The sequence below is a fragment of the Epinephelus fuscoguttatus genome, linkage group LG14, assembly GCF_011397635.1.
Source record: "Epinephelus fuscoguttatus linkage group LG14, E.fuscoguttatus.final_Chr_v1".
Lineage (NCBI taxonomy): Eukaryota > Metazoa > Chordata > Actinopteri > Perciformes > Serranidae > Epinephelus > Epinephelus fuscoguttatus.
In genome coordinates, this window is record NC_064765.1 from 29,864,007 (window position 1) to 29,887,094 (window position 23,088).

Below are 23,088 nucleotides of genomic sequence, written 5' to 3' on the forward strand. Positions count from 1 at the left end.
AGGGTAATTGCTGTCCCCTGAAGATTATCTGTAAATGTAATGATGATGACCTTTCCATGGAAACCATTCATGCTGATTGAATGGCGTATAATCGACTCCTCTTTCCATAATGCATCCTTCTGTACCGGGCTCTTAGCTTTGCCAGCACAGAATAAAACATGAACATTAGGGATTTTATTTTTCTTTCTTCCTGATGACCACTGTCTCTGCGGAAGCAGTCAGCACACATAACAAGACTACTCTGAGATGCCGCTGTGAGTTTTCCTGAGGTTAATTTATTGTCTCCAGATGAACCGTGTCTTCTGCTTGTGCTCCTGCAGTAAGATTGTTTTTATAGTGTAAAAAGTTCTCTAATGGATGGACAAGGTGTTCCTGTTGTAGTTCAGGCTGGTGAAGCCTTGTATTAAGCCCATAGAAAGTCAAAGGAGACTTGAGACTTAGAGGGAGATTTAGATCTTACTGTAAATCCTGCTTGCATGTAATGAGACGCTGATGGTTCTACCAGGCCCTCCACACATTTCTGTGATCTAAGCAGTAGCCTGAGACAAAAGGACACCTCAGTAAGTCAAATACTGTTGTCCCCTGCAGGAGGCCACAGTAGTGGTAGTGTACCAGAAATATTATTTTCGTATTAAAAGTGCAATGTATAATACCCAAGCGGCAACCTGCATGACAAAAACTGCAGTTCATTGAATGGCCACTCAGGACTGGCTCCAGAAGTGAGTCAATCCCCAGAGACCTCTATGTCAAATTGCCCAACTTTATAGTGGAAATAAACATGTATATTTTTAGTCTCTATAGCTAATTTTCCCATTCATGACAACTGTGTCTAGGGGGGTATATAACCCACCTGTTTACATTTTATTGAGGCTTAAAGTTACTCATATTTAAGGCGCAGCTGCAGCTCCACCCTTTTGTCCAAATTTGGTCACCTCTGGCTCTAAAAAACCAAGAGAGCAACAGTTGAAAACTCGAGGTTTCAGCACGGGAGTCCACACACCAGTGGGTGATTTCAAGGTATTTTGTACAGTCTATGATAATGCCAAGTCACATGCTCCAAAGTTATGGGGGCCAGCCTTTCACCTTTCACCAGTAATATTCGACCAAATTTGTGAAATTCTAAGAGCTGGTCCAACTTACACTGTGGGTGTTTTGAATGATAAAAAAGGTTTGGTTGCCAATAGCTTCAGTCCTCTTTTTGTTCACAGTACTCCCTTAAAACATGGGTTTCATCCAGATGGGTGTAGTTTTGCAGGATGTAGCAGTGCACGTTTCACTTGTAGCAGCTGTAGCTCCATGACTATGCAGTCTCAGCCTGTGCTCTGAGTGTGCATTGATACTTTATATGGTAACGTATGTGCACCTTTGTAAGAATGCATAACAAAATTCCTGAATTATTCAGGTTATTGATGCAAGATACTCCACTGATATCAGAATACAAAGCCCTGTCTGAGAAGATTTTTGTTGTTGAACATAATTTAGTCCTAAATGTCAAAATATTTAAGCACTGTTGAGTTGTACATATTTTCCAACAAAATGTTATGATAGTCAATTTGAGACTTCATCAGCAGTTAGGTTAAAGTCATTTGGAAATCTGAGGAAGGTCAAGTTGCGGTTGCAGCCATGCCAGCAGTACAAGGAGCAAAACTAAGTGTATTTTTGTAAATTGGTGATCACAAAAAATAAAATCATTTCTGTTTGAAATTACAGTTAGGCAGGAGGTCTCCTGTAGTTTAATCTTGTGGTTAAGGCTAAGATTAGGTTAATAAACAGCTTTTTAGGTAACAGTTTTTGCTAGCTTATCCAAAAAGTGGCGAGACTACCAACGACCCAGTGCGAGCTGACAAGAACATCAGGCACACAACCCTCTGTGTGATGGAGGATGTAAGGCACTGCCTCTGGTGAAACTCTGTTTTGGGGGAGTCCCTTGTGTTTACTGTGCCACTAAATGAGAGCTGTACCTTCAGCTTGGACAGTTATACTGCTTTGTCTTCTTACGTTGGACTGAGGGCAGACTGGACGCCACAGTGACTCAGCAGTGCCTCTCAAAGTATGAGTGGTATTCGACAAGATGGGGCCGAGGCCAGCTGGTCAGCGATGTCATTTCAGTAGATATCTTAACATAACACAGGGACGTCTTCAACATAAAGTCAAAACTGTTACTTCTTCACTCTCTATTGATTATGATAATTGATTTTTTGAATGTTTTAAACTAAAATTCTGTACATATCTTGCACATTTCACCTTTAACCACATACATTTTTCTCCACAAACAGTTGGGGTCAGACATTTTTCTTTTCATAAATTGATGGAACAGTTTGGTCATACTTCACTTTGCTGGTATTTTTATTTCTAAAATTTGTTGAAACAGCAACAATAGTCACAACACATTCCTCTCCTGTAAAACCTCTGTGGTTTGTCAGCACACGAAGCACGGAAAAGAAGAATTAGGAAAGTTGGCCTAAGGTCCATGTGATCTCATTACCCCACAAATTATGTTAGTACAACATAATATGATGTCATATCACTCTTAGATATTCCTGGAATGTTGCTTTTTTTTTCTTTTCTATTTTAACAAGAGTCGAACGGAGTGCATTTCCCTCAAGAAACCCCCTCAACTGATTTGTTGAGGTTGGCTCTTTCAACACAGTGTATGACTGTGAAATGTCTGCTGGTTTCAATCAGGACTTTCCAAAAATAAAGAAACAAAATTCCTGACTGTCCAACAATTAATCTCACATGAGTTACTGTCTTGTGTATGTCTTTGGGTAGAACAGCTTTGTCACAAAGATACACACATTTAAACAAGGATGGAAACTGGAAATCATTGTGAAGCTTTGGGTTTTTTTTTTTTTCTCGGAAATCTTACAAAATAATGCTGGTTTGTGTTCTTTTATAAGATTAGGTCATGCACTGTCCAGTTCTGTCTTACACAGTGTACCGGGAAATGCTGGCTTGTTGGAAACACAGACCTTGTTACTGTCAATTTGATTTGTCAGGTTGAGAAAGAGCTTTGATAGATTGGCTGATCTGCGGATGATTCTCTTCAGAGGAATGAGAATGCTCAACCAAACTTCTGAGAGTTAGTGTATCACCACAAAGCAACTTCACGTTTTTGAGTATGTGAAAAGTGACAAACGACCACACAGACTGATTATTATGGTACAGTTTTAATATTTACCTGCCAATATGATTTAGTGGCAACTAGTGATGCCTTGGTCGGGGGGGTTTTAAAACCTGCACCAATCCGGCCCACTTACGAGAGCCAATCCGCCCCGCCTGACCCATAAACATATGCATTAATCAATGCCCCAAACCCAAACTGCAAACCCACAAACTGTTTCTGGTAATGGCCTACTTGCTGTTGGCTATATTGTATGTCATTTCCAGTAAATATTACAATCTAAAACGTGTGTTTTCTCTTTTAAAAAGTACAAACAACAGAAAGACAGCAATTACTCATCTTTTAAGTGGTTACATCTTAAGCCTCTGATCTCGAGTGCACAGCTGATAATCCATGTGGTTTGTTTACATTAGCGCACAGGTGATAGGTGCAGTGGTTTGTTTATATGACATTAGACTTGCTTGCTGTTAGGACATGGTTTTAGACCTACATATTTGCAGAGGGAAATGTCTTTACTGAGCATTATGACTGGATAAAGGAAACCATGAGTGCAGGACCAAGTAAAGAGCTTGTTGTGTGAGGGAGACAGAGAGAGAAACAGAGAGAGGAGGAGAAGATGGTGGCTGGATTATTGTTTCTGTAAACTGTAAGAACTTACTCATAACGCTGCATTGTGACTTTATGACCCGCCTGCCCAAAACCCATGATATTTTCTAATAAGCTTACCTGGACTGTCCAAACTGCCTGATCCATGGGTCAACCTGTGACTGGGTCAACCTGCGCATCACTCGGAAAGCAACGGAAAACAATGGAAATGTGCCGCAAATGCCAAAACAAATACATTGACAGCAAACGCACTGCAAATACAGAAACAATTCAAAGTAATTAAAACAAAACAAAAAACAGATACAATAGAAAAACGCTGCATATCTAGTCAATACAGCGAAAGGTCTCTGGGCCTCCAGGGGGAGCCGCATGAATCTGTTGCCCTCTCATAATATTGTAAAAGGCTAAAGCCAATTGTAAAAGAATACGTAACATTCATACCCCCAGGAAGCTTGAGGCCAACTTTGAAGTCAATTTTCCTCTTGACCAAAGAGTGTAATTACGCCATTAGTAATGTCCTGTGGCCCAAAAAGACTTGTTCCTATTGACTTACATGGTGAAAGAGACATCTGTAAATCAGTGGATACATTTTTTGAGTGTCAGAAGCCCTGCGAAATGACTTATTTCACTATCGGGATTTAATCCATTCGCTTCAGTAACATTTGGAAGTCTACAAAACCTGCACAATTGACTCATTTTATCTTCGTTCAAGGTAATGGAGCGTTAAACTGGAAGTAGCCAGCTCAGCCAACAGAAGTCCCCCGTGTGCCTGCTCTTTGGGCCGTACAGTTTGGAAACAGTGCCGATAATCCCTGGATCATCTGGGTACTTTTATTTGCAGCAGTTGAACCATTTCGGCTTTATGTGCCACTGAGCAACTTTCATGGCATTGAACAGGGTCCCACCTTCAAAGCTGTATCCAGGTCTCTTTATACATCCATGGTAACATTACATTTTTATGTCGCCTCTTTAGACCACTTTTCTTCCCACCTTAATATCAAACACACTCTCTCGTCTGGTCCCTCTGGGGTCGAAAATCAAAATGTTCCACTTTGAGCTCCCCCTAGAGGTCTGGAGTCCTGTGTTGATGGGGTACGCAGTGATTTTCTGTTGCATTCGATTTTTGGGTATTTTTGACTTTGCATTGTTTCTGCATTTGCTGTTAATGTATTTGTTTTGGCTTTCTGCTGCACAATTCTATCATTTACAGAACGTTTTCATTGTATTTGTCTTGAATTTCCTAGATTTTTGTGTTTTTTAAATTGGTATAGTTTCTGAGGCTGCAGCATGTTTTTCCTTATGGAAATGTTTTGGGCCGTTGTAGCACTTTTGCCTTGTCAGCCACCATACCACATAGAGTAAGTAGACCTTGTCTTGTCAGGTTTAAATAATAATAATCAGTAACATTAAAAACCACTGTCCACCAGGTCTGTGCTCGTTTTCAAAGTATATTCAGTGATATGAAGTGTTTAAAATATGTTACCTATGAAGACACCTTGCCATAGCAGAGGAGCTCAGTGTTGCCTTACACATTTGGCATAATGTCTTCTTTTCCCCTTCCCTTTTACACACAATGTGACCCTTCAGTCACTGGCAAATAGTCATTTTCAACTAAATCTGATGTTTGCAAATGCATACTCTAAGTAATCAGTGTGTTTTGGTTTATTCCTGTAGTAAAAATATTTGAAGCAGATGTATGGCACTGTAAGAAAAATGCTCATTAAATTATATTACAAGCCTATAAAAAAAAATCAACAATCAGCAGGATGTTATGTCCAAAATGATGGAGATTCCTCACTTGTGGCAAGTTGCCAAAGTCAGGTGGGGGGTATCCACCATGTAATGCTGGCATGCTCAGAGTTGCTGTTTGTATTTGTGTTTATGTTCTCTTAAAACAGTGAATGGCAGGCTAATAGACATTTAGATTTGTAATTACGTAGTAATAGGTGGTAGGTCAAAAGTATCAGTGGGGCTCGAGCTCGCATCTGGCTTCCAGATTGCAAGTACCTGTGGATGTGTGGGAATGTGTACAGCTCAGGGCACAGGACCCGACACACCTTCCCTTAGATAGTTGATTTGTTTCAGTAGTATGACAGGCATGCAGTCTTGTTAGGATAGTAGTTCGGATAGGTTTGGGTTTAGATTTTAAAGTTTAGCAAATGTTTTCAGCATGGACCAAGTGATATTAACTGCAGCTTCATATGATTAGATTATTAATATTTGATCTTTTTGTATCAGGTCCACAGCTGTCTATGGGAAAGCAAGAGGCCTTTGAGATCTTCATAAGAGACCATGAGGACCATGTGACCATTAAAGACAACAAGGAGCTACTCAAACAGAGGTCAGTGACCAGTAGGACAAGTTGTTGGACAGTTTTGATAAAATTGCATGCTTATGTTGCCCAATTGCTGGCAGCCTTGTTCTGCAGTAGAAGAAGATATACTTTATTAATCCCCGAGTGGAGATTCAACTTTGTTCACTCTTGTCATATACACACAGACCCAAAATACACACACACACAAACTGGACCTATACATGCATTAAACTTAGAGAGATGTCAGAGCAAAGGGGCTGCCCATGGACAGGTGTCCCAAGCAGTTGCTTGCTCAAGGGCACCTTGGCAGTGCCCAGGAGGCAAACTGGCACCTCTCCAGCTACCAATCCAAGCTCCATATTTGGTCCAAACGGGGACTTGAACCGATGACCCTCCAGTTCGCAACCCTTCGGTCTCTATGGACTGAGCTACTTCTGTCCTCTGTATGGCCAATGTAAGCAGTGTCATATGTGGTATTTATGGTTAGCTCTCATCCAATGCTATTTTCTCATAAATCACAGAAAGTCATTTCAACACCCCTTACAGACCACATACAAACATATATGCTACTCATGCATATACTGTACTGTACATGAAGGTTAGATTAAGAAAAAAGATCATGGTTTGGATTATAAAAAGTACAATTGTTACGTAAAGTGATTTGTCAGCCAATCCCCACTGAAAACATTTTTTAGAAGCATTTTTGATGTCCGTCACTCGTGCGTCTCATGGAAAAGATTTGCTTCCATTTTATTAAATGTATCAATCCACACTGACTCCATGAGGCTGCTGCTGACAGACAGCTGCATGTTTATGGAAGACAGACAGAGTCAGTGTGGAGTGGATGACAGGATGCTTACATAGTGCTCATGTCTCACTTGCGTCTCGCTTCTCGCAGGGATTCCCAGGGACGTGACGTGACATGACGTGACGTGACGTGACGTGACGTGATGTGACGTGACGTGACGTGATGTGACGTGATGTGACATGATGTGAGGTTGTGACTTGTGGTTTCACATGGGGCACAAACCTTGGTCTCCTGGGTGAAAGTCCTGTGATTGTTTAACCCACGCATCTCCCTGACTTCCGACCAGATGTTATGACTTCTTCCTTTGCTCCAGTCGTAATTACTGCAGCCACTAGAGGTCACCACTTACTAGTGAGTCTAGCAGGCCCCTTCTAATCCAAATCTGAGGCTAATAACCTCTGATAACAGTCATTCAATCGAGTGACAGCATTCAAAGCGGGCGCTCTATGAGCGTTTTCAAAAAATTCATAGATAATTGTCAAAACATGACCAACCAAGCAAGTGCTGCACATTGGCCATTGAGGAGAACAGTTGGCTATGTTTCATTTTCACTGGGACTGTTACAACTTGCAGAGGCTGCTAGGTTTTAAAAATGTCTTTACAACCTTTATCTAGTGCGTGGCTATTTATGAGATGACAACATGTCAACAGAGATATAGTAATGTTTTATGCAGTACTTAACTACAAATACTTAATTCTTATTTGCCTTCAACATGAAAAAGATATTGCACATGGCAGGCTCATTGTTAGTTTACTACATTGAGTTTATTAAATGTCTCTTTTTGCTTCCATTGCCCATTAACACCTGCGTTTTTTTGAATAGGTCAGCTGAGGCCAAAGGAATTGGAAAAAAACTCAATGAGGCTAGAAGCAGAATAAGTAAGTTGTCTCTCTGCAGAAATCACATTACATTTAGAAGCTGTGAAAACATTCAATTTTACATTTCACTGTCATCATCATCATTATCCTAATGGCAAACAGAGACTATTTTGCAAGCCCTAAAGAACGCTGATAATTTCTGTTAACGTTCTCTGTGTCCCAGACGACACCAGCCTACCTGCCTGGAAAATCTTAATGAACAGAACACTGTCGGGGTTCTGTTTCCCTGGAGTGCAGAAATGTCGCTCAGCACATTCCTGAACTTTTCCAGGACTGAGAGGCGTTCTGATTTCCACCCACCTAGTCTTCCAACCTGTGCTTTTTACTAGCCTGGCTCAGGCTGTTTTATGACCACTCTGTAAGCACACCCCTGTGTTCTTCTCAGCAATGTCCTTGACAGGTAGCCTTACTATGCCAAAACCAGGCCTGGCATAAACCTTAGCTTCAGTCAATGCTGAGTGATTATGCAGCTTACCTCGGACTTTCTCTGTTGTGATCATGTGTATATCTATATCTATATCTATATATATATATATATATATATATATATATTCATACATACATATATATATGATGTGTGTGTGTGTGTGTGTGTGTGTGTGTGTGTGTGTGTGTGCGCGCGCGTGTGTGTATATGTGTCTCAAATATACTGTTAATGAGTTTGATGTCTTACACACCTGTCTGAGCAGCATTCTGAGAGCCTCGTTCTCTGAAAACTCCTCCAAAATCTATACGGGGTTAGTTTTTGCTCATTCATTTTCGGTGCATAATATTATCAGTCCACTCTCTTGCTCCGCTGGACTTCTCAAATAGTTTTCAGGCATATTAAGTGGAATGAATGTAGTCACAACAGGGATGATCAAAAACAGTCGAGAGATCGTTCACACCTCACTAAATTCCTTAATGAATGTAGAAGTCCCTGCTGGATGATCCACCATGAGCATTAAGCTAGACTCAGCATGCACCAGTTGGTCACAGAATATTGTGGGTGTGTTTGATTAGGGTCACTTAACTTGCTTGCCAGGTGGTGCATTAATGTTGTGATAAATTTAGGAAGATGTGACTTTCTTTGTTTCCCTTTCACAAGGTGCGGTGACGGTAACCATAACCCATATTGACGTCATCCTTAATCTTTTTTTGTTTCATTTTTATGCATTTTTTTGTACAGTTCACAAACTGCTAGGCCTGGCCCAGGAGTGACTGCATCCCTTGCACTTCATTACACCAGAGTCCTGCAGGGGTCCAGTTTTGCAAACCACCCACCCACACCCACACACACATCAGTACCAGAACCAACCGATGATTATAAGTTCCACGACCCGACTCGTCATGAAACACACAAGCTACACAGGCATCCACTTTAAAGGGCTTTATTTGCACTACTTTACTGTGGAATTAGATCATGTAATATGAATTCAAATTTTAATCAAGCTTGGCAGAAACCTTTTACTGGCTGCACTTGATGCCAGGAGGGCGAGCAGGGTTATGTCGTAGGCTTTCATAGTTTAAGAAAATCCTGGCGGCTTATTAGGCTTGATAATATGAGCTGATTTAAATGTTAAAAATACCACACAATCATTTTTTTTATGTCTCCAGAAAAAGCAAACACATTTTTGTTTTCACCCACTGCCTGCCTGCATTTAGATCATTTTTACCCTTGCACGTACCTGTACATTTTTTACCTGTTAAACAATTTTTTTGCAGGTTACGTGGCAGGTAACTGCAGGTACCCTGCCTGGTGCAGGACTCTGCCTTAGACACCACTAGTGGGTGTGAACATATAAAACATGAATATTTTCCAGAGTGTCTGCTGAGTGCAGAGTGTCACCTCTCTAGACATGAAGCTTTGTGGACCCCTGCCCTTCTGCAGCTGCAAACACACCAGCAGCTTCTTCTCTGATGCAGCTGCTGATTCATCTTCTTTCTTCTATTCCAGTCTCTATCAGTTTATCTATACTGACTCATGTGACTTTGTTCTTACTCTGTAATGGATGCAACTTGAAATATAGCATGGTACAGTACTTGAACTTAAAGTCCCTTTAGGCTCATTTTTAATATGTGATGTTGGGCCATACGACTAAAATTGTTTTGACTTGAAATAAAAAAGAATACTTAAGTAAAATTAATGAAAAATATACTCAAGAATGGACACAAAATGACTTTGTTACAATCACAAGTAAATGTAATTCATTACTTCCACCCCAAAGTGTCTGTTTATTGCCTTTGTGATTATTTAGTAAGATAAAAGAAAAGTCTTCATCATTGTTAAACATGACTCCATATTGATTTGTCACAGTACTATTAACTTTTTTTTCAGTAATGTATTATAATGAGTTACACAGGGCTACGTAAACACAAGCACTGTCCCCAGTGTCAATAAGTTTAAATGATTTCACTGCACTTTGGTTGAATTTTCCAGTAAACTCAAAGCAGTTACAATGTGTTATTAGAGCTCAATCTGGTTTGCATTTACTATTGCAAGCTACATTTATGAATTTCCCTGGACTGTGTGTGTTTGTGGCTCATTTCACATGCCATTGAAATGGATAGGTTTGCCTCACACCAGTGCCTGGCATCATCGCTGCCTCAGATCACGCTTGGTGGTTTGGTAGCATTCGGCTGTTACCCTCATACATGCCAACGCACACTTATCACCCTCGGAATTCAGACTTTTTTTTAGCATTCAGACAATAAGGTGCTGACACAGCCGTATATCAGACATGTCATACATCACACAGACATCAGCTATGACATCATGTAGAGTTTTAACTCTTCAAATATGCTCTGCAGACATCACTGTGTGGGTGTAGTATGGAGACACTGAATTTAGTAAATTATTGTAGTTTTTTTGATAAGATTTAACATTTGAATTCTTCACCTTTTTCAAATTTGGAACGATACCCACAAAACATCTTGATGCTGTCAGATATTATTACGTTGTTAGGTGCATGGGGCTGCATTCTTCCGAGATGAGAGACGGTGTTTTTAGTGGAAGGTGGTTGCCTCTTCTGGATGGAAAGTAGTACCATAATGTTTAGCTCAGTGTGTTTCCTTGCCATCTTGGAAGCCCTTCTTGGAAATTTTACACTACCTGTGTCTCATGGTTAATGTAGAACATGGAAACATTTAGCATAATATAGACAAAAGCCTTGTGCTGCTTTTTCTGATGGATGTACCCAGCATGAGGGTCAGTAGCAGGGGAGAAAGGGAGAGGCGGTAGCCCGTGGAGACATCAGTGTCTAAACATTTCCCTGGTTTACAGTATTGTTCTTGGCCACAGCATACGACTCTGGAATCCAGTCCCACTGGAGGAGCATATACGTTCCAAGCCCTTAGGTCCAAAAAGTGCAAGGATATATATTTATTCAGAGGGATCAGCGATGCACATCTTCTGCTGCATAAAAGGTGTAGGGCAGCTGGAAATGAGCAGCGTCTCTTGATTTCTCTGCCAGATGTGGGGGGATTTATGCAGTAAAGTCTGAGATGAGGCATCTGGTAACTGCTTGGGTATCCCACATTCATCCTCTGCTCACCTTTGCTAAAGTGACCAAAAGACTCTCAGATAGATTTTATGGAAGGTCTGTTGGAGCCTAAAACATATATCACTGCCAAGAAGATTGTTCCAAAGCACTTGAGAAGAAATACAGCAGGAAGAAAGTAACTTGATTTCTGTATTGCAGGTTGTCTATGTAATAAACAGCCACTAGATTTTACATGACTACTTACAGTGCTAATGTCATCAGCCGTTCATTAGAGTGGTTTCTGTAATATTTCTGGTTTAGTATTAAAAACTCTTTATTTGTATGTTTCCTTTTAAATATGCAACTTTTGTGGTTGTAGGTTATTAGTCAAATTATAGATATGCACTTAAATAGATACTTTGCAGATTTTCAGCCAGCTCTGGATCATAACAGCGTGGGTAGTATGTGTAAATGAACTGTGGTAAACTTCCCTCCATCTCACCAGCTCCCAAATCTTCCTGCTCATCTACCAGCTCAAACTGGTCCACTGTCTCTAGGGCTCTTGCCCAGACTACAGATTGTACTACCACATTTTCGTGTGCCCGCCACCACAGATATAAAGAGTATAGAAGTGGAAAAGAGAACTGCCCCTCTCTCTCAAACTCAGACCAAACTCCGATGAAATAGTAAAACTAGGCAGTGCTGATTGAATATAAACAAGATTATGTTACTATATTGCCTATTTCTCAGCTCATATATCTTCCCTAACATATTTTAGTGCACTGTTTCGCTGTAGTACGACCATTTGGAAGTGGCTGCCATATTGTTTTCTGTATTGTACAAACCGAGGCTGAAAAAACTGAGATCAAATGGTAAAATTAGACAATGCTGATCAAATATGAACCAATATTGTTTTACTACGTTATTTCTCATCTCTAATGTTTTCAGAAACATATTTCAGCTTGCTTTTTAACTGTAATTCCAGATTGTTTGTTGACAGCTGGCCACCATTTCGTTTCCTGTGTCAAAACAGCCAAGCTCGCATTACATCATCTCCTAGTGGGAGTGTTTATTGGTCTGGTGCAGTGTAGTGCTTTCTGGTGTTTGTAGGCTTCCTACCTCTTAAAGGGATAGTGCACCCAAAAATGAAAATTCAGTCATTATCTACTCACCCATATGCCGATGGAGGCTCAGGTGAAGTTTTAGAGTCCTCACATCACTTGCGGAGATCCAAGGGGAGCGTGGGTAGCAACACAACTCCACCTAATGGAGGCTTACGGCACCCCAGATTCAAACAGACAAAAACACATAATTGAAACCACAGAATATCTCCATACTGCTCATCCGTAGTGATCCAAGTGTCCTGAAGCCCCGACATAAAAAGTTGTTTGGAAAAACGTCATTTGAACTCTGTTGGGTGAGTAGATAATGGCTAAATTTTCATTTTTGGGTGCACTATCCCTTTAAGTAAGAACAAATGCCACAGCCTGTTTTCTGTTTTCTCTGTGCATATAGCACCAATATCAAAAGTATTTGCGCCTGCATAGAAAGCCCAGTTTTATAAAAAGACTGTCTTTCTAGCAGTGAAATACCTATTACTTTGTGTACTGACTTAAAGGGAAACACCACCTAAATTAAAAATTTCTAGTACAGTATGTTATTTCCATGGCCCAGGAAAATTCAATCAATATTTGTGAACATGTGCTACTCTCTCACATAGCCCAAAATCAGAGAAGTAAGTCTCAAACTTGTGATGTCATAGGGTATAAAATCTGGAGCTGCTCCATAGACAATGAATGGAAGGCTGATTGTATGACCCACAGAATGTTTATTCTCTTCTTTATACCCAAATGAGCTTTATTATATTATAATGTTCTCAGATCTGAAACAGAAATGTCCCATATACTCAGAATATTCTCCTGAGAGCTCTCAGTGTCAGCTAGAATGTCTTTCCCAATTCATGTATGTGGAGCGGCTCCACACTTTACACCCTATTTTTGGACTGTCTTGGACCATAGGCACAGAGTATGAATTTTGAAAATGGGCGTACTTCCCCTGTAATGATGCATTCATTCTTCACATAGACTTGAACCAGCACCCACCCAGATACTGAGAAGCTGGATGGTACATATGATCCTTGGATCTCCAGCTCACTGCGGTAATGTGCGGCATATCACGTTTAACCTCCAGGCCACGAAAATCACCTAATATTTATTGAGGCTTGTAGCTTGACACCAGCCTTTTAAGACGACGGCATGTCTCCCGACAATGTGGGGGGAACCCTGCATGGTTTGGAAGAGGTTGCGGTGTTGAGCCCACAGTCTTGTCCTGGAAGGGGGATAGGAGCACTCAAGTGTAATGAAGTATTGCAGCAAGCACACCGCACACCACTATTACTTGACACGTATGCAAATTAATCTTGTATGGAATTTTTCTCGTCATTGAAGGTCAGAAGCACTGTTGAAATTGCAGTTTTTGGCACTTGAACAGGATCTTCTGACCAAATTCAGTCACCACTGAGATATGTATATTTTTAACAGTATGGCCAAGAGCAACAAAGTTTATTCTCACACCAGATTGCTTGAGCAGAATATAATATATCTGCATTATCATCTGGAACTGGGAGGACATCACTCAGGCATAAAGCACCTCCAATTGTTGCACTATGACCCTGCCAAATATAGGTAGTCATCATGTGTAACTGCTTGGCCTTGGGGTTTTAAAAAAGCTTCAGTGCATGCCATGACTGATGTAAGCCACACGGGTAGTGTTGGCCCATGTGCTCTTTATGTTTCTGTTAATGTGCTCCCAGCACTCCTTCACCCTGTCAACATGGCATACTCACGGCATAAATATTTCTTAATCCTTTTATGTTATTGTGAAAGTAGGAGACTATACATCGGTTAGTTATGGGTCATGTTAGAGAAAGTTGTGTCTGTTAGAAGACTTGGGCTGGCCACAATGTAAAGCCACAGGGCGTCTCAGCTCATTTACATTCTCAGCTACTCGAACTGCAGACATTGTGAGAGGGTTCCCAAACCCTGCTTCATGCTCCATAGGCATTAGGAAAAACAGTTTCATCGTGGGCACAATGTGTCCCTGTGTGTCATTTGTTAAGTTTCACATCATCCATTCACGTCTCCACCGTCTGCTGAAACCCCCAAAAGTGGTCTGTGTTTAAAAAGGTGTTTTTTGAAAGATGAGCTTCTGCGTGTGTGTTTCGTGGGCAGATTGCAAAACATTTATCAGTGAAATGTTGAGCGCTGATGTAAATCTCAACCTGGAGTCTGTAATAATAATATTGTTATATTTTATAAATCCCAGGATCTCTATGAGAGACTCCGCTATACTCAAGGTCACATCAGCAGGACAGATGTTTGTCTTAAATGCTTTCAGTGTCTTCATCTTCTCTTAAAGTGAGAGCTCTGATCCAGCTGTTTTATGGCACCATTAGAGGTGTTTCATGAAAAGGTAGCTCCCCACACCCTGTTTCTTTTTCAGCAAAATGATACTTCATCTGGATTTCTCATTTTTGAAGCTCAGACCTCGGCTTTTAGATTAGCAACAGCGTCGTATTACATAAAAAGCTACAGCACAGCGCTGTCTACTTGTATATAAGACCTGAGGGATTGTAATAGAAACTCACCACAGAACTGCCATTCAGTGACTCGCTGTCTTTTATCTTGGTCATTAATGTTACTCACTATGTGATAAACTGCCGATGTGAAATTATCTCCTTTTGTTGTCATATAGTAAATGCATCCCTGAATGTTCCAACACAAACTAATGTGGTCATTTAATGTGGACAGAAATGGCCTCAAATATGACCCATATAATAATCTCTAGTTCATTTACTTTACAGTTGGCCTTTGCCACTGAGGCATTGCTTCACAAACTCAATATCTTTAATGGGGCAATTAACTACATCAATTAGGGGAAGAGAAACAGCGAAAACAGAACACAAATTACTTACCCATATGTTAACCCGGTATTACTGCCACAAGAGAGGCAGTGACCCAAAAAGCCTCCCTCATGTTACTTCCTGGCTCAGTGGAGTCACAAAAGTTCATTCTGAGGACTGTGGAAGTGTGTACCTCAGCAGTACATCCTGTCCTAAGTTAATATCATTTTTAAGTTTTTTGTGTGAAGAGAATTCAGAGACAACAGATGTGTTTACAGTGACATCTCCTCGTGGACTAAAGGTTCAGACACACCAAACTAACATAAGAGAACTAGCGGCGAAGAAAGCCGCCTGCCGCATTGCTTCACATTGCCTGTATCTCATCCAAAAGGTTGCTCATGAACACACCTCAGAGACTACAGTCAACAGCAAGCTAGCAAAGACGTTCTGTGCCTGTGTGAAAGGAAATGCCCCTCCTTGACAGCAGGCGACGGTAGTCTGTAATTATCACTCAGAAAGGTAAACCAGAACACTGTCTTGACGCTAGTTAGCCAGTTAGCACTTATAAGGAAATGTTTCTGCTAAAGAGTTCAAGAGCTAAAGAAAAACAATCTTATCTTATATAACAAGTTTGTTTTGTCCCATTCCCTCTTGACTTCAGCTCTTTGTTTACATTCCTCACTTCCATTTCTCTTCTTGTGCACTGAGCTGAACTGCCAATCAGAGTGATTTCATTCACCTATGGGCTCCGCCATCTCCAACGGCAGTTCAGCCTGATCAATCGACAGGAAAAAAAGTGACTAGCGTCAATAAGGGTCCACGGTTCGGGACACACCACACTGACAAGGGCGCTGGACACTTATTGACGGTCCATCATTCACTGACGACTGACCGTCTGCTTGGTGTGTCAGGGTCTTAAGATCACAGCTATGGCTCCGAGCTGCTACATTAAAGAGACTCTCCACCAGTTCTACCCATGAAGTTCAGTTTATTCATCACGATAAGTTAGCCTGTGGATAAAGTTATACAATCTCTTCTGTGGTTTCTTAGCTTGGACTTGGAGACTTGATTCTTTGTTACAAATGTGAGGCGTGAGGAAAGTGTTTACTAGGCACTGAATCCTGAATTGTGGTGTGTGATATCATCTAGCACCCTCAGTCATTCTTGCAATGAGTCATTGTATAATATTCAATGTATGTCTCTTTTTCAGAATAATACTTTCTTACAAAAATGTTTTTTGATTTTTTTTTTCTTTTCATTAGATATAACTTTTAAAACATGAACCTTAATTGTTATCCCAGGATCGGCAGAGATAGCTCTAATGTAATGTGTGGAGAATAAAGTTTAGGAGTTGGTCGATTCTAATCTTCAGTGTATACAATGGATTTGTTAGTTTCAGGTGGTGGTAAAGTGGTATACTGTAACAGAAGATGTCTTTTTAAATGTGCAAATCAAAAAAAAGACAATACTTTGTCTTTTTTAATGTGGTAATGGGGGAAAATGTTTTAAAAATGTAATTTCTTTCTTTCTCAGATGAGTTGAAGAAGCAGTTGGAGGTGCAGAGGAGGCAGAGAGCAGCTCATGGTAAGATCAAACTGACAATAGATATTCCCACAGCAAAGCCTTCACCATGAGCACCATGATATCCAATTCTGTCTACCCACACACAGCTAAACAAGGCATGGACGCTTGAAGCAATTAAATGCATCATGTGTTAAATCTCCACCTCGCACTCTTGCCTTTTATAGAATAAGGCCATGAAGTGATTTTTCTGCTCTTTTTTTTTTTTTTTTTTCAGTGTAAACAGCAAAAATCACCTGGAATCAGACCTTAACAAATATAATTTGAGCCGCTTTTCATAAATGGTCCTAAATCAGATACAGGTCTGAGCAACAGCAGTCTGAATAGTCAAAGCGGAATTCATGCGACCTTTACATCACTCATAAATAGGTCCCTTAAATGAGTATGCTGCTGCAAGAGTCTTGTGGTCAGGCACTGACAGATGTAGTTAAAAGTACTCCTTGACATCCAGAAATTTTGGATGAAATCTGTTTCAGTAAAGCCATTCACATCGCAGTTCCACCACTCCTGGCCCTGACTCCACATCCAGGCACGGCTCAGTACAGAAGCAGCAGCCATTGCTCCATATTTAAAAATCATAATTAAAAATCTGGCTCCTTGGGACAACCTCTAGCTTACCTGGGAAAGAGTGTGCAGGATAAAGTCCTCGGCAGCAGCCTGGGTTCGATTCAAACCCGCAGCTGAGTGTCATTCTCCCTCTCTTACACCCCTTTCCTGTCACTCTAAAGCTATAGTAAAGGCAATAAAAAAGCCCTAAATAAATATCTTTAAAAAAGTGCTCTCTGTCTGCTCATCTGCTAATGAATTTGCTTGTTTCCTCTGCACATCAACTTATAAATGACTGTAAGCAAGGACTCCAGTGGCCTCCATTTTTACGTCCTGTATGACAGCGTGCTGCATGTGACATCTTTCATACTGTTCATGTGCACACATGCAGGTGATTTCAGGACTAGAATCTGGAATCTGATATTGACCACATTTAAAAAATAATGTTAACAGCCACACTAAAAAAATCGGATTTGAGCAGTAATAGAGCACTGAGGCTCACAGTTTAAACATAGCTTTACAGAGAATCCAGGTTTACACTGGGACTTGAATTCAGACAGCTGGCTCTGAGCTCAAGTATCAACTGACAAGATGAACAAAGCTGTCACAAATTTAAACTCTGTTTATCATCTTTTTGATATTGAATCCTTTCCGAGGTGGGCAGTAAACATTGTGATTGCTCTTTACTCTATGTACAACAGTGGCCACTTCAAAGCCTTTGCAGTAGTCCTTGCTGACTGAAAGCTTAGTGACCAAAAGACTGAGCGTCACAACTCTAAGACGCCTTCATTTACTCTTGTCTTACTGTTTTGATCAGTGACATACATGCTTTGATGAGGAAATCTGGTTGTAAAGCACACAAACATCCCCCTCCAGTTTAGGCACCAAAGGCTTTCCTTGTTATTTTGAGTCCCGCATCAGAGAACACTTCACAGCCGCCTGGCTTCTATTATCCAGGGCCAATGCTTAAAACACTGTCTTTGAAGGAAATCTCATGTGTTCACAATACACATTTAACAGCTTCTGGACTTAAAAAACAAAAGAAAACATTATGACTGTATTTGTGATTTTATCTGCAATATGTCCTCATATTGTCTTTCTTCAAACCATGCCTTCTGTATATCCAACTCTACTATAGGTGTAATGGGGAATCACCCAGGAGTTGAGGAGGAGGTCGACCCAGTGGAAAAAAACCTGTGCAAACATATTAAGCAAGAAAAACAGGCGTGAGTGTAGTAAAAACTGCATTTTAATGTATTATATCCCAAATGTTTTCATAGTTTCTCCTCGATTAGATTGATTGGACACAGCTGATGCAGTGAAATGTGGACAAAAGATGAATTTGGTGCTGCTAATATCTGCCGTCAGGTACAACAGCGCCATTGGCCGTCTAAAAGAGCTGAGGACAGAGATTGAGCACCTGCAGCTGTTGTTGGAGAGGGCAAAGGTCAAGCTCCAGAGGGATTTCCAGAAGTGGTGGAGCCAGGAGGCTTCCAGCGTGCAGGTGAATGACCTTCCTTTTCTCTACCTATCTATGTGACAACACCACATAAAGCTTCTGTAAGCATGACATAATGGCAAGGCTAGTATGTCCAAGATATGTTTCTGAAATTAGCCAGGAAGCCATGTCTGTTCATCTACGTCTTTGTATTTATGGATGTTTTCTTTTGTGTGTTTTCTGATTATTGGCCTCTATGGACACGTTAGTGTGTGTGTGTAAGTTGATATGCATGTGTCTCTGACTTCGGAGGCTTTTATGGCACCAGTGTGACCCTTGCAGCCTCTGTTCAGCATCACGCTGAATGGGCCCTGGTGGGAAGATATGTAGGAGGAAAATAAACGGAAACTCATTTTTTACAGAATTCCATGTGACCTAAACAAGGGCCTGGAGAGCAGCTTAGAGACAACACAGCAGCAGCATCAATATGGTCTCAGCAGTTAGAAAGCTAACAAGGACAACATGTTCATGAGGTTTCTCAGCAACACAGTGGGGGATAAGAAATGAGTCAGTGTTTATTTCGGTCCTAAATAATAATTTTGTGTTTAAAAGGACAGTTTGGGTTTTTTGAAGTGAGCTTGTGTGAGGTACGTATCCATAATCAGTGTATTACATACAGAAGATGTCAGTCGGCCGACATGGAAGCTAAGCAATGTGCTGCTATGGACAGGGCCAGCACCAAATATATTTTAGCCACTTAAAAAAAACAGTTTAAGTGTGCACACAGAATATTTTCACAGCTTCACCTTTCTGTCAGACAGCCCATGCCAGCGATGAAGCCATTAACAGCTTCAGTTTTCCATCTATGCTCTTGTCAAAGCCACCAGACACCATTAGCAAAAATAATATTTTTTTGCCTCATTGAACACAGGAGCTGCTGGTCTGCTGCAACCTCGATCAGTTAGTTTGTTTTTGTTACGATGAAACTTTGGTGAATCTGAACTAATACTTTTAAATGGCAAAGTCAACACTGACAAAAATAAGAGTTACTGATTGAGGCAGTTACACCAGCAGTTCTTCTGTTCAGCAATGTTAAATCACTGTTTTTCTCAATGGAGGCTGGCTTTGAAGAGAGTGACACAATGGCTTCAGTTCCCCATCGGAAATCATTGTCTGACGGTAAGGTAAAGTAGTGAAAATATTCTAAATATTGTGTGCACATAAACTGATAATGATTTTTTTAGGTGGCTAAAATATGTTTAATGCTGACCCCCCTACAGCAGTACATTGCTAAGATTCTGTGTCACACTCCTGCCTGCTTCTCCAAACTTGGGGCATGCCGACTGACATCTGTATGTGATACACTGAAAATGGATAAGTACCTCATACAACCCCACTTTTAATGATCCGTACAATCCCTTTAAATAATTCAGGGACTTTTACACTGTGGTGAAGGACAGTGTTTGCGAAAGCTTGTAGCGTTTGTGCAAAAAGCTGAGTTTAAAATTCCCAAACTATGAATAACACAGAGCTAAGTCTCTGGTGTCACTCACACTTTGCTAGGCCTTGATGCCTGTTGTGCACATTTCGGAAACCGACCACAAAAAAGATGTTCAGCTGCAACATCTGACCAGCAGACACTGCTGGCGTTCATGCTTTGGTTTTGATCTTATGAATGGAGAACAATATCTCACTCACATCTGAGCTAGGTTTGGGAATTTATCACCAAATGACAAATGGAATGAGGAGGAAGTCTGACAGACAGACCTGACATGTGCAGTTTTTTGTCTTCCAAGCAGGAAATAGGCTGTTTTCCTCACCATTATTAAACAGCTTTGTTCAACTGTTTATTGTTCTGTTTTTGGAAAACAGTACACATGTAATTAATCAGACTTTGAGATATGATGGAGCTAGACAACACAAAATACCTGAGGTCTGCTGTTCCCTCAAACTGTATGTTACATATGGCCACATTGTGTTGGACTGTCATCAGGATGGAATGATATTTTTGCTAAGCAGTGTTTCAAAAAAATGATTTTCTCACTGATTGTGACTAGGAGTCAGAGGCCACAGGCAGATGTCATACACGGTCACCAAATGAAACCTTGCAGCTGTCTTCACCCAGCACTTCAGGATTTTGGTGAGACGTTTTGACGATCTTGACTGTTTTTTGTCTCTCCGTCCTCCCGACAGATGTAAATGTAGACCTATTAAAAGTGTGGATGATTAGTTTTAGATGTAGTTATCGTGTCATTAACCATTAATTTAAGTATTCTCTACTGAGCCAACTGGTTACAAACAGAAAGCAGCCAAGTTACAAAAAGAAACACCTTCCCCTCACTGACTTATTCCCGCTCACTTCAGTAATGTTATTTTTACCCTCTCACCATCTGTGCTTGAATAACACTTGATTAATAGCCAACAACCTGCAGCTCCTCACTGTTTGTTTCCGTGGAAGAAATTCTGAACAAATGTGGAACGGTAATGTCATTGTGTTTTTTCGCCTCACCAATCAGTGCTCCCACTGTAATTTGCAATGACACAGGTGGTGTTTGACATCCCATATCACAAGTCTGCTATGGCAAAGGTTTAGACTTGGCAGATATTGTATCACATGCACAGAAACAGTGACCACAATATACGTCCAGATGTTGTCTATCTTCACTCTTCAGATTGCATCAGGTAATCTGCAGGTGTTAAAATGCATTTAATTAATTCAGTTTCCTCAACAACTTTATTTTTGTATTTATTAACATTTATTTAACCAGAGAAAACCTTCTGAGATTAAAATTCTATTTTTCAAGAGACAGGCAGCAACATAGAGCAAAAATACAAAATCAAAATACACATCTCTAAAACAAGCAATATAAGAGACCTCATGAGATAACTACAAAGAAAAGCCAAAAAGTATGTTAACAAATGCTATAATTGAACTATAAAAACACAAAACAGAGGCGACTACACATGATTACAAAGACCTGCTAAAATACACCCTGACTTTGGCATGCAACTTTGCTTTGAAATGGCCAAGAGGAACCAAAGAGTGCAACTTTAAGTCCCTCAGCAGAAGATTCCACATACAAGGAGCTACATACATAAATGCTGCTTTGCCAATAAAAACATGTTCTGTGAACACAGAGCATAGCCATTTTCATTTTTTAGCTTAATGTACACACATAAATATGTTGGAAGTAGGCCAAGAACAGCTCTGTAAACAAGAGAATGCTCATGAAAACGTTTACGAAATTTTAAAAATGACCTTTGAATGTATTAAAAGTTTTAACCTTGATTTACAAGTCATGAATATTTTCTCTTTCCTGCTGTGGTTAGTTACAAATGTGTTTGTGTCTCATTGTGGACTGTCACAAAATGTAAACTAACAAAACTTGTAAACTAACAGTTGAATGGCTGAGAGAGTTGATTGTTCATGCAGGAGGATGTTAAATCCTTTTCTTTGGGGTTTCAGCAGGCGCGCCAGATTCATTTCAGAAGTGGGGGGGCCAAAAAGTGCTGTGCGTCTGGGGCTTGTCACCATGTGGGCATGGCTACCTGTGTAATGTCCAGTTAATAATAGGGACTAGTTACAGGTGCGTAGTGATCAGGGATTAAGTACAGCCTGAGTTGAGTGTGAGTTTACGCAACAGCGGCAACAGTGTGTTTTAGTGAAAGCAGCAGTATCTTGTAGCAAGTTACACGCTTGTCTTCTCTCATTAAAAAGATGGTGAAGAAAGACAAAGAGTCAGATAATGTATTTAATCACAAACTTTATCTTGGGAGGAAAAAAGCAAACAGTTTATTTCTTAACAGTGTTTGCATGAAACCTGAACACTTTGAACCCTTTCTGGATAGGGCTGTGCCCAAATATTTGGATATTCGAATATTCGTTTCTATGGGTAGGTATTCGTCATGAATTTTTTTTTTACTTATTTTTATATAGGCCTAGCTGTTTTTTCGTTATCTTTTGAATTTAATATGAATTATGGAACCTTTTTTTTTTTTTTTTTTTTTTCTCCTCCGAGAACCGTCACCCTTATCATGGTGGAGGAGTTTGAGTGCCCTAATTACCCTAGGAGCTGTGTTGACTGGGGCATTTCGCCCCTGGTAGGGTTTCCCATGGCAGATTGGTTCTGGGCGAAGGGTCAGATGAAGAACGGTTGAAAAGACCCTTCATGATGGAAAATAACAAAAGTTGGTGTACCCGGCCCGGAGGGTTACCGGGGCCCCGCCCTGGAGCCAGGCCTGGGGCTGGGGCCCGTGGGCGAGCGCCTGGTGGCCGGGCCTTCGCCCATGGAGTCCGGCTGGGTCCAGCCTGAACCGGCTACATGGGCTCGTCCCCCTGCAGGCCCACCACCTGCAGAGGGATCCGGAAGGGTTTGGTGCAGTGTGGATTGGGCAGCAGACCAAGGCGGGGGCCTTGGCGGTCCAGTCCT

The 23,088-nt window shown here is 40.8% G+C and overlaps 1 protein-coding gene across 2 annotated transcripts in view; it reads left to right on the plus strand.

The window, feature by feature from the left end:
* The window catches only part of kif6 (kinesin family member 6), a 91,340-nt gene that overhangs the window by 59,489 nt on the left and 8,763 nt on the right, over positions 1–23,088 (plus strand). For both annotated transcript variants that reach the window (XM_049597156.1, XM_049597155.1), the window contains exons 14-19: positions 5,969–6,071; positions 7,676–7,731; positions 16,627–16,677; positions 18,359–18,446; positions 18,589–18,724; positions 20,716–20,798. In XM_049597156.1, the coding sequence (XP_049453113.1) occupies positions 5,969–6,071; positions 7,676–7,731; positions 16,627–16,677; positions 18,359–18,446; positions 18,589–18,724; positions 20,716–20,798 (517 nt within the window). The remainder of the gene's footprint in view (positions 1–5,968; positions 6,072–7,675; positions 7,732–16,626; positions 16,678–18,358; positions 18,447–18,588; positions 18,725–20,715; positions 20,799–23,088) is intronic.